Raw genomic sequence first — 12,530 nt, forward strand, 5'->3', positions numbered from 1 at the left:
TCTGACATGAAATGCCAGTGTACTTGCCAATTTTAATCACGAGCAATGGTTCTTCTTCTGAGTGGATCACCATTGTGTATAAGGTAAACATGTACCATGTGTCGCAATCCATATCATCACTTTACATTGAATTCCTGTTTCTACCAATACAAACTCCCCAAAATTGTTCATTTGAAGTGAAACATCTTGGAACACGTCAGATGCAGGTACCCTGCTACTAATTTCTTAATACACAGTTTTCTTGCTGATAATCATGGAATGGAATGTTGTGCTTTGGCAGTGGATGGTGGTTGGTCAGCTTGGACCAGCTGGAGTGAATGCAGTGCATTGTGCGGGATGGGTGTTCGACGACGATTTCGTTTCTGTGTCACACCGACTCCCATGGGTGGAGGAAATGCCTGTCTTGGCCCAGGCAGTCAGGAACGAGTGTGTAGCGCTAGGCCATGTGACCGTGAGTCCATTGCACCCCATACTGATTATCCTCATTGAAGACCGGAATATATATATATATATATATATATATATATATATATATATATATATATATGTTTTAATAAATGCATCAAAAGACATAATGTACATTACATATTTTTATATGAACTTATCTTATCAACTCAATCATCACGTAGAGGATGGAGGGTGGTCTCGGTGGTCTCCATGGACCAAATGCTCGAGCAGTTGCGGTGGGGGTTTGCGAACTCGTACACAAAGCTGTGATGCTCCAAAGCCATCTGGCAATGGCGATTACTGTGAAGGACCACCGTCCGAGGTGGAGGAATGTCAGAAGAACCCCTGTGCAGGTTGGATCAGTAAAGCCAAGTCGATGGTATTGCATAACTCCCAATACTGAGGATATATCTTCATTCCTTGTTTGGAACAATATTATCATTGATAAGTGGGTGAATGTACTTCTGTGGCCACTCTACATTATGTCCATTAAATGATCCCCTCATGGGTTTGAAACGAAAAATACTGCCCAGAGCAATTAAGATCCAATTTGTCACATCTATATTCTCATCCTACGATTCATTTGCAATTGGTCACTGACTTTGACAAATTAAAATAAGTGTCATGTCATCAACCATGTTACCTGATGTGCAAATATCAGTGTGTTTTACAGATGTACTAATATAAAAGCACATCAAAAATGACGGGTTTGAGTTATTTTATTCAAAATATTCAAACTGGAAGACTGGAAGTATATATTCAAATTCAGACTGGAAGATATTAATTTTCATAGCAAGAAAAAGCGTTCTTTTAAAAGCACCCCTCCCTTTATATGGGATCGTTCTCTGTATGCAACTTCAACATGGGGACTGAAAATTTGTTTCTCGAACGGGAACCTCGATGTACCAAAAGTAGGGAAATTTGTGTAGACCGGATGTCGGGTAAGCTTGTATCTTCGCCCCATCAGAGGGTAATTGATTCTCTGTTTGTAATTGCCTCTGTAATTTATTCCTCTGTTCCTTATGACACTGCACTAGACACCCAGCCATAAATCTCCCATTAACAACAACAACAACAAAAACAGGCATTTTAAGGCCATTTTCCCTGCAAGAGCAGGGGTTAGTTAGCCTTGCGGTCCCCATGACAATCTTCTCCATTTTGCCCTATTTTCTGCATCTCTCCTTGTTAACCCCCTTGCCCGCATTTCTTCTTCGACCATCTTTAGCCAAGTCTTTCTCGGTCTTCCCCGTCCTCTACTTCCTTCTACATTCATTTCCATCACTCTTCTCAACCAGTCACTTTCATCCCTCCTCAACACATGACCAAACCATCTCAAACTGTTTCTCTTCACAGCATCCATCACAGGCTCTATTCCCATCATCTTTCGCAATTCATCATTTGATTTGTCTTCCTCTCTCTCAACGATGCTCCACACATCCACCGAACCATTCGCATTTCCATCCTTTCCAGCCTTCGTTGCTGCTCTCCTTTCATTACCCAAGCTTATAGAAAATGCCAAACAATATAAAATGAGGGACATTCAAAAAATCTTGTGTGCATGCTGGACTACCCTTGTGATCTTAGGAGGAACCGAGTAATGCTCTATAAAAGTTCATATAAATGGGCGTCAATTTGATTCATACAGCTGCATGAAAAAGTAAATGTATTTTAACCTATATATGTGGGCGCCCCTTTTTATTAACATTTCCAGAGCATTACCTTGCTTCTTCCACAGGATATGTACATACATTTTATGAAACTCCCGACTCGATGTTCTTGCTTGAACTCCTGGGTAACCTCTCCACAGGCAGGACCTGCAGTAAAATCCCTGGCTCGGCCTTCGATCTCTGTGGTCCCCCATGTCCACGTACATGTGATGACTTGGTGGTAAGTATTTTAGAGTGTGTATTTTCTTTCTGATTGACAAAATCCAGATTAATCTCCATCTCCCACACTTCACAATGATAAGATTTAGTTAAATCAGACCATGTGTACTACACTTTAATCATACTGTTCATAATATAAAAAGCAAAGTTTGAGGTTCTGTATACATTAATATTAGGCACAGGATAGTACTTCAACAAGTTGGAGGAAGGGGGACAAATGGTTGTAGATGAGAAGAAAGCTGGAATTAGCAGAGTTTATAAAGTATGTCTTGTCACTTGTATTGCATAATTTATTGGGCTTTCGAGGGGCAAGTGGCTGATATACCCGGTCGAGAGGCTGCCACCCATTCTCTTGTGAGAACAAGGAAGGCCCTAAACAACAACAACACAACAGGCATTTTAAGGCCATTTTCCCTGCTAGAGTGGGGGTTAGCCAAGGAAGGCCCTAAACATCATTCAATAAAGTTACTGGTGCACATATGTCTAAAATGGTCGAAACAACAAAGTGGTTTAAAATGGATTCGTACATTTTGTTGTATATGATTTTGAGACGTGGTGTTGCCTCGTTTCTGTTTCTCATTGACCAACTTGAAGGCTTGTGTGGGTGGCTGTGAGCCGGGCTGTTACTGCAGAGAGGGCCTTTTGCTGAACCTTGATAGGATGGCCTGCACCAAGCCCGCAGCCTGCCCCTGCCTGCACCTACCATCAGGGCGCAGAGTCCGCCCAGGGCACACTGTCAGTGCCGGTGATGGCTGCAATAACTGGTTGGTCTTGGGATTGAATTAGTTAATTAATGAGCGATTAGCGATTAATGATCATTAATATAAATACATACAGTCGTGGCCAAGAAATACTTTTTTCAAATAGTGCATCATTTATTCCACAAAATTGTTGAAATTAAAAAATATTTTAGTATCCAAATATGTATTTCTTTGGTTTGCAGTGGAACATAACAAAAAAGGCTGAAAAAAATACTAAATCTTAGCTTATTCCACACAGAAATCCTAAAATGGCCCGGATAATATTATTGGCACCTTTCAGAAGTTGTTAGACATAATTAAATTTTAAGCAGCGGATTCTCCTTTACTTTGGAATTGAACTCATCTGTGGTGAGTTGCAGGTTCCTGCTTATATATAAAAATCACTCATTCAACCAGTTTGAATAGAGAAAAGGAGTCATTCTGCTGTTTTGTGTCACTGTGTGTCCTGCAATGATCATGGAGAAAAGAAAGAAAACCAGAGAATTGTACGAGGAGGTCAGACACAAGATTGTAGCCAAGCATGTACAATCTCAAGGCTACAGGTCCATCTCTAGAGACCTTGATGTTCCTGTGTCCACCATACGCAATGTTATCAGGAAGTTTAATATAAGGCCCATGGCACTGTAGCCAACCTCTCTGGATGTGGCCGCAAGATAAAAAGTGAAGGATTGTTTGAATGGTGGAAAAAGCACCTCGATCAACTGCCAAACAGATTCAAGCTGACCTTCAGCCCCAAGGTATGACAGTTTCAACTCGCACCATCCGTTGCCAACTTAATGAAAGGGGGTTCTATGGTAGGAGACCCAAGAGGACCCCACTGCTGAGAGAGAGACATAAGAAAGCCCAACTTTTGACAAAACACACCTAAACAAGACAAAATCCTTCTGGGAGAATGTCCTGTGGACAGATGAGACCAAATTGAGCTTTTTGGTAAAGCACATCATCTCCATGTTTACAGAAAACAAAATGAAGCCTTCAAAGAAAAGAACACCTTCCCTACAGTCAAACATGGAGGAGGTTCAGTGATGTTTTGGGGTAGCTGTGCTGCCTCTGACACTGGGTGCCTTGAATGTGTACATGGCATCATGAAATCAGGATTACCAAGGCATTTTGGAGCGCAATGTTCAACCCAGTGTCAGAAAGATGGGTCTCTGTCGAAGGTCATGGGTCTTGCAGCAGGACAATGACCCCAAACACACTTCAAAAAGCACCCAGGAATGGTTCACGACAAAACGCTGGACTGTTCAGAAGTGGCCAGCGATGAGTCCAGATCTAAATCCCATTGAACACCTGGGGGAGATCTGAAAACAGCAGTTGGGAGAAGGCACCCTTCAAATCTGGGAGAACTGGAGCAGTTTGCACAAGAAGAGTGGGCCAAACTGCCAGTAGAGAGGTGTAGGAAGCTCATTCGTGGCTATAGCAAGCTTGACTACAGTTATTTTGTCGAAAGGCTGTGTTACCAAATATCAAGTCTGGAGTGTCCAAAATTTCCTCAATGCCATTACTTTTTATTTTCTGATTTAAAAGGATATATTAAGTTCTGAATCAAAAACAAGGATTCTGTAATATTAACACTGAAATAAAGAATTGTGGAGACCAAATACTTTTGTCAATTTCAACTTATTTTTCAAGAAAATTGTGAGTTATTTGAAAAAAGTACAAGAGTGCCAATATTTTTGGCCATGACTATATTCTAAGGCCATCCATGTGCCATCGATTTATAGAGGCTATTCTTTTGACAGAACCAACATTGATAACCTTTCTCCATGGACGTTGAACATGCATTTGTCATGCGAGGTGATTTAATTATTCTGGAGACGATTTGTACTATTACAATTTTTTTTTATTTTTGCTTTTTTCACCACAGCACATGTCGTCATGGTTCCATGACTTGCACCAATAAGCGTTGTCCAGGTAAAAGCAGAAAATGTTTCATCAAGGCAATACATACAAAGAACATGAATAATTTATATTTCCAATGGAAGTTCTCTGAATGCATTTTCCTCCACTGCTCAATATTATTGTGCCAATAATTTTGTTTTCCATAGTTGCGGGCGGTTGGTGTGCCTGGTCTTCATGGACTCCCTGTGCCAAAACATGTGGTGCGGAGTCGGCGTCACGATACCGAATATGCTCTTGTCCCTCACCACGCTACGGTGGCCCCCCATGCACCGGTCCCCATCGAAGATGGCTCGGAGACTCTGAAGTGCAGCTGGAGTCAAAACCGTGCCGTAACTACCCGTTCTGTCCCAGTACGTTTATTATTCTCTATAGATATAAGGCTCGTGTGTGTGTGTGTGTGTGTATGTGTGTGTGTGTGTGTGTGTGTGTGTGTCGTTGGCTGTTATCTCCATATGCATTGGCTGTTATCTCCATATGCGTTGGCTGTTATCTCCTTTAAGAAGGTGGAACGGAGTCTTCCCAAGTCTCAAATTAGGCCAAGTAAAAAAAAAAAAAATGTTTCTCGTCCGGACTTTTTTGAAAAAAGGAGGAGGGAGGCCCTTACTATTTACTATTTTCATTTTTTTTGCTATTTTTTTCCAAGATGGCTGCCATGAATTGAATGACCACTGTGGCTGACTTAAAGACCCTATAGTTTGTCCAATGTAATGTGAAACATGCCAGTGTTGATTGTTACCGAAAGGCCTGCAATTTCATTTCCAAATTAGCAAATAAATATATGTTTTAACATACGAACGTATGCTTACACACACGAATATCGTCATATTCCCTACTCAAATTTGTACCATTAAAAGTATGAAATGCAAGATTTTTACACGTAAATTGCACTTGCCCAGTGCACATCCGCTGCGAAAATTGACCGTCTTTAGCACAAAGTGTCTGCGTTAAGCCTAGCATGTATTAACCAGGAAGTTCCGTTAGAGGGCGGGATCCATAATAGTTCAGATCATCAATGCACAAGATACGATCAGCAAACGCCCGGAAACGGCAAGTTTTAGACCGAGTTTCTTCGCAAAACGATTTTTTTTAAAACAAGTATATATTTAAAAAAAAAATTTTTAAATAGTAAATAAAAGTAGGCGGCGACCAAAAAGGAAGCGGGCGGGGACGAGAAACATTTTTTTTTTTTTTACTTGGCCTTAACCACTTTAGTTTCAGTAAGGGAGCATGATTTATGGACTAAGATGTTATGTTTTCTTGTTCTCAAAGTTTTGTTCCCAGGGCTATTTTGAAGATCGTCACCGAGCCTCGAACAGCTTCCATCTGTAGTTCGCTTGTCATAATATTCCCAGGGGTGGTTTTTAAGATCTCCATAAAGTTTTTCCTTATCAATCCCGTTGCTCCAATTATCACTGGTACAATTTCGGCTTTCTTCAGCTTCCAGGATTTTTTCACTTTCATTTTTTGCAATCCTGCTACTTGATCATTTTCTTGATTTCTGTGTTTGCATCCTAAACAATGAAAGTACTCACATACCATTTTAGAATACTACAGTTATTGTTCTTAAATTAACCCATTACATTTTTACTTTTTTTGTTCTTCTGTTTTTTATTTATTTATTTATTTTCATTTTCCCACCCACTCATCTCCTTAAGTTTCTGTGCAACCTTGCTTCTCTTTCCATTGACTTATGGCATCAACTTATTATGACATTATGTCAAATCTTGTCTAATTCTCAGATCTTCTGCTTTTCCCATGCGCTTCTCACATATGCTTTATTTCACATCCCACTATCAGTTTTATGATTCTTGGAATTTCATCAATGTCACTTCCTCAAGTCTAAACATCTGTATTAGGAGAGACATGCCAAAGCTTTTGCCTTGCACTCATAAGGACAACAGCAAGGATACCTTAATCCGCTTCCAGTATCTTTATTTCCAGTGTCCTTATAATTGTCCCGATGAGTGCCAGGTGAAAAACATATTTTCAAATAAATAAACGAGGGTAACCTGGGCATTTTTAAAGACGGTGAAAAGAATAGCAAACAGTAATTTATAAGGAAATGTATTGGCAAATGAAGAACATTTCCACCCAAATGAAGATTAAAGCCTGTGCTTTAATCACACACCAGCACTCCTAGTTCCTGTGGCCAGAGCACCGACACAAAATGATCTACACATCGTGAGACAAACATTGGATTTTTAGCAAGCACCTGAATGTCGATGAGACAGTTAGATTTGCATCCGCATCAAAGAGACAGCGTTGCTCACTTGATGACAGACATTGGAAATGCAGTTTTTAATTTAGTCTGATCATTTTGAAGATTGAATGCAGGCAAGAAAGCTCAATGATGCTTTTTTCAATTGAGAAAGCTCAATGATGATTCTCTGGTCAGACGATTCTTTACCAAAAGGACATGGATTTATCAATTTTTTTTTTCAGAATTGTCCTCTATTTCTTTGTCTGCTCTTGCAAGATCACCTGGTGTTTGGAAGTGCTAAAACATATGATCTAAACACAGTGTGGGTGTGAATTTGAAGAAAGGGGGAATAAGGAGGATATGTTAAACATGGAAGTTACTCAATCAGTGCATACAGTTTTAAATAGTATGTTAAATGTCTCTATAGGTCAATACAAATGATGAGGGATTCGTAAGTAACAAATGTAACATTTCTGTTCATTAAAAGTCCAGAAACCATGGATTTCCATTGTTTACATCACTTGTTGGTGCACAAAATTCCTTGTGTAACTTGTGCAAGTAATTAAACGAGTTTTCTTAAAAGGAGCTTCAATGCAGGAGAGGCCTGTATGCCCATCAAGCCTGCGCAATGGTTGCCAACCTACATTTGTTTGTACGTGCTCCAACATTTTATATGCTCAGCGTCAATAAAGGAAGCAGCATGTGCCATTTTTAAAGTTATTGGCATGACTCGGCTAGGGCTGGGTTCGAACTGCCGACCTCCCAGACACAGAGTGAATGCTCTATACATTACTCTGTGATTATACAGAGCTGCTTGAGAACCAGTATACCTGAGGCCTGCCTGCCTGTGCTCAGCACGTTTGCTCCCAAAATGAATCAATAATCTTGTTTTATCTCAGTGGTTGCACAACAATCTCCATCTGCTGAATAACAATAAACATCTGAAAGTTTTACTTCATAATGTTCATAAAACCGAGAAAGACTTAGCTAAAGATGGTGGAAGAAGAAATGCGGGCAAGGGGGTTAACAAGGAGAGATGCAGAAAATAGGGCAAAATGGAGAAGATTGTCATGGGGACCGCAAGGCTAATCCCCGCTCTCGCAGGGGAAATGGCCTTAAAATGCATGTTGTTGTTGTTGTTCATAAAACAGCAACTTGAAACCAAGTGACTCGGTGATCTTTTTTACAACACACAGCTGATGGTTCCTGGGGACCGTGGGCACTGTGGTCAGAATGCAAAGGATGCGGAGATAACAGAGCCGTGCGGTGGCGCCATTGTAACAAGCCTAGCCCACGTTTTGGAGGCAGAGACTGCCTGGAGGAGCCCTCGGAAAGCAGGCCATGCTCTCCAGACCCTGAACGCTGTCCGAGTGAGATTCAAAGTCTATATACTTATTCTTTCTTATACTTTATCCTTACATCATATCTATCTATAATTCCAGCAATCTCTGTGTGTCTGTCTGTGTGTCTGTGACCGCTGTTTCTCGACAACCACGGGTCCGATATACTTTAAACTTGCCAGGTATATTGCTGGGGACCCGAGGATGTGCCTTTTCAAGGTTTGTAATTAATCGGACAAGTACCTACCGAGCTATGTCCAAAAAACGCTTCAACCAATCAGAGAGCAGCGAGCTATCACGTGTGCCGAACCGTTAATGCAATGCAAGCGTTAATGCGTTAATGCAAGGCTTTTCTTTTTTTCCCTCTTCTCTTTCTACTTTTCCTTGCGATTAAATTGCAAACAGCCAAAATACGTTGGCGCTAATTGAATAATTGGCCATTAACACTAAAATAATCGTAACTGCGATATGCCAACTTCCGGACAGTGCAGCCTTCCATGTTGTTGTTGTTTGCAGCAGCTGTTTGCAGCAAGGCAAGGCTTTTCTTTTTTTCCCTCTTCTCTTTCTACTTTTCCTTGCGATTAAATTGCAAAAAGCCAAAATACGTTGGCGATAATTGAATAAATGGGCATTAATAGATAGATAGATAGATATGCGATATGCGAACTTCCGGACAGTGTGCGCGTTACGAGCTGACCGCCATTACGGTACGTAATTCGATTTCTTATGCGCATTATTTCTCCCAATTCAGTCAGAGCGAAGGGCGGAAGCGAAGAGCGTTGTTATTTTTTGTTTACGGGCGTACGGGCGGGGTAGAGCGTACGGGTAGCGTTTTTTTTTTTTTTTGGCAAGGAACGGGCACCCACGTACGGGCAATGCCCTAGTATTACTTAACCCATGGACCATGGGAAGTTTGGGTTTATCCCAATGCCCTTGCATGAAATTGTCTGATATCGGTTATCTTCCTGAAATGAAAAACTAAACTTGCTGTTATAATTGTTTACCCTTATTCAAGTTTTAGTCCTCATCTTATTTTCTGCTTTATTATATACTTTGATTTCTTTCTCAATTTATTAAAATATTGTCACCAGTGTTTCAATACACTATCTTTCTCATATTTTGCATATTCTAATGTCTGCCACATATCATTACTGCCACCAATCATGCTGTTCTTGTAGCATGTCTATCAGGGCAAGTCCTATTGCCATGTAGCCAATTGTGCCCACGGAGCTGTGAGGACCTGCAGGAAGGGGTAGTTTGCACGGAAACCACAACATGTGTCCCCACTTGTGGATGTTCCCGTGGATGGTTGATGCAAGATGGCATGTGTGTGCGGCCAGAGCATTGTAGGTGCCGTTATCGTCCTGTTGCAGGTGACAATGCACACGACTGCAAAACCTGTCATATTTCTGTTATAACAATCAATTGTAGAACAAATATTGTAAAAACAGACATTGCATTTGTCATGTCCGAAGCTTCGTCAATACTATCATTCATAACTGACAAACTGAAAATGTCTGCTATAACTGATTTGTGGTATCCAGACTATACCATTTGTCTGTATCAAGAAGTGTGATCGACATTTGGAAGGTAATTCCATTACATCTGCAGCACGGCAAGAAGCGACACTTAGATTGTTGGCAGATACTCTGCTCCACTGCAATTGGCTCTCTACTTGACACTGATGGACCTATATGAAGAAAAATTTAACTCGATGAAAACATCTCAGCTACAACTGTCATTCAAAAAAACGGACAGGCTTTGATATCTGCACTATCCTAAACACCTGTCCGTTATTCTCAGTTTGTCATTTATGATTGATAGTCTGGTCGAGGCTTATGTCTGATAGGAATTGTGCTTGTCATGTATTTCAGATTGTGTTTAGTATTCCGAGAGAATATGTTAAATTCCTCAGCTGTCTCAGGCACAGTTGTAAAGTGACGTTGACTACAGGGAGTGATTTATGTTCAATATTTTTCAAGCCACTAGGTGATGCACTCCAAATCAAATGTCGCCTTAGCATGCACTCGACAGAGCCGGCTTCATCAGCGATGAGAGCCCCAAAATAGAACTTTGTATTTGCTAATTATGTTTCGATGAAACATGTTTTTTCCATAAAATCCCATCGTAGTGACAAGTATAATACGGACGGCGTTGTATTCGTCCATTGTATCGTTGCAATTAAATAAAATGTGTTTTTTTGCCTCCGCCGACAAAGTTTCCTGAGGCATGTTTTTAGGTTGTCTTTCCGTCGTAGGTTTTCGTTTCCTAAATAACTTAAAAGCAGATGAAGGGATCTAAGTCAAATTTGATACAAGCATGTATAATGGTGCAAAGTTGAACTGTTTGGATTATGGAGTCAAGAGTTCAAAGGTCAGAGATCCAGTTAGGTAAAAATTATGTTACTGCGCTAACTTGTGATCCAGTGATGGGATTTTGACCAAACTTGGTCTAAGTATATATTATTATGCAAAGATGAACTGATTTATATTTCGGCGTTAAAGCTCAAACGGTCACAGGTCATGCCAGGTAAAAATGTGATACTTGAGAACAGCTGAAGGGATTTAAATCAAACTTGGTACATGTATCATGATGTAGTAATGTGGGTGGAGGTATATCAGTCGACGTTGTGACGTTGAAGAGTGCTATTTTAGTTTAATACAATGCAGTTATAAATTTGTGACAAAATACATTTGGGCTTCTCGAGAAGCAACATTTTGCTTTCATTACACCACATAATTACATTTGCATGTCCATCATTTTAAAATGTTCAGATTCGGCCATCCAAAGTTTATTTTTAGGTTCTCAAAGTCTTTTTGGGACACACAAATCTTAGCTAATGGAAGAGTTAAATGACAGAGGGCAGCAGTTTCAGAGATTGGCAGGTGATTAAAGGGGGACAAGATTACAAAGACATGTGGAAGAAACAAATGAGGTAGAAGGGGAGAAAGGGACAGGTGGTTCTGGGAGAAAGCACGAGGTGACAACGAGCAGCACTCTTGAAGGAGCAGAGGGATTACAATCCATAACAAGGGATTACATACACATGGAGTCTGTTTCACTGAAAAAAAAATGGATGAGGGGTTGGCAGTGAGTGTTCAGCTTCGAATTTTGGAGGGTGATCAGGTGTGGGATTGTGGAAGAATGTGTCATGGGGTTCCTGGGTGGGATGAGGAAGGATGGTCACATGATAGGGTGGGAGGGGCGAGGCCACAAGTGAGGAGGCCAAAACTGACAAACACAAACCTGATTGCTCTTTTAACTAACCAGGTAACCAGGCCTCACCCCACTTAAAATTGCAGTGGGTGATTGGGGGGGGGGGGGGGGGGGGGCACATGGGGAGGGAGGGCTTTGTAATTCATAATTCTTAAACTTCTCACTCTTCCAATAGCTCACCAACATATATTCTCATATTTAGCTCTGAAAATGATCTCCTAAATTTCCAATTATAGTAAAGCTGTGAAGCCACACCCAAGATTGGCCAAGAATGATTGTGAAAAGATTCATATTGATCTGCCATGTGAAAGAGATGCAATAGTCACAGTTGTGGGAGATTATCACCCTTATCGCACTTCCTCTGTCGGAGTTGTCTTTGTCGAACCAATCTATGTTCAGCAATCTTCCTGTTTTTGCATCTGATATAATATGAGGTTTTATTTCCAGAAAAATATATTTGACCTGACAGGGGAAAAAATTGATAAGCACAGACAGGAAATTCTAAATATCAACCTTGGATGGCCTTAATTACTACCAGATGAAAATATCTTCCAAGCTACCTTTTAATGCCTGCGTGTGTGTGGTCAGTGTGAGAAAGCTGAAAATGTTTGACATTCTCTGAAATGACAGTACATTTGTACGTTTCTTTTTCTCGCATTGTGATGCTGTCATTGTGATACTTTTAAGGACAAAACACAAGTATGATTGCCACGGAAGCGCATGGATGGCTCTATGCTGCCCCAGGGGAGACTGTACAAATTCTGTGCAACAACTGGTC

The 12,530-nt window shown here is 40.7% G+C and overlaps 1 protein-coding gene across 1 annotated transcript in view; it reads left to right on the forward strand.

Annotated features, from left to right (window-relative positions):
- The window catches only part of LOC137429455 (SCO-spondin), a 444,698-nt gene that overhangs the window by 194,859 nt on the left and 237,309 nt on the right, over positions 1–12,530 (forward strand). Inside the window, exons 68-76 of the mRNA XM_078781076.1 lie at positions 281–451; positions 630–800; positions 2,255–2,334; positions 2,928–3,097; positions 4,962–5,008; positions 5,143–5,346; positions 8,393–8,566; positions 9,715–9,909; positions 12,440–12,527. Of these exons, the coding sequence (XP_078637202.1) occupies positions 281–451; positions 630–800; positions 2,255–2,334; positions 2,928–3,097; positions 4,962–5,008; positions 5,143–5,346; positions 8,393–8,566; positions 9,715–9,909; positions 12,440–12,527 (1,300 nt within the window). The remainder of the gene's footprint in view (positions 1–280; positions 452–629; positions 801–2,254; positions 2,335–2,927; positions 3,098–4,961; positions 5,009–5,142; positions 5,347–8,392; positions 8,567–9,714; positions 9,910–12,439; positions 12,528–12,530) is intronic.

The sequence above is a fragment of the Myxine glutinosa genome, chromosome 6 (genome assembly GCF_964187855.1).
Source record: "Myxine glutinosa chromosome 6, kmMyxGlut1.1, whole genome shotgun sequence".
Lineage (NCBI taxonomy): Eukaryota > Metazoa > Chordata > Myxini > Myxiniformes > Myxinidae > Myxine > Myxine glutinosa.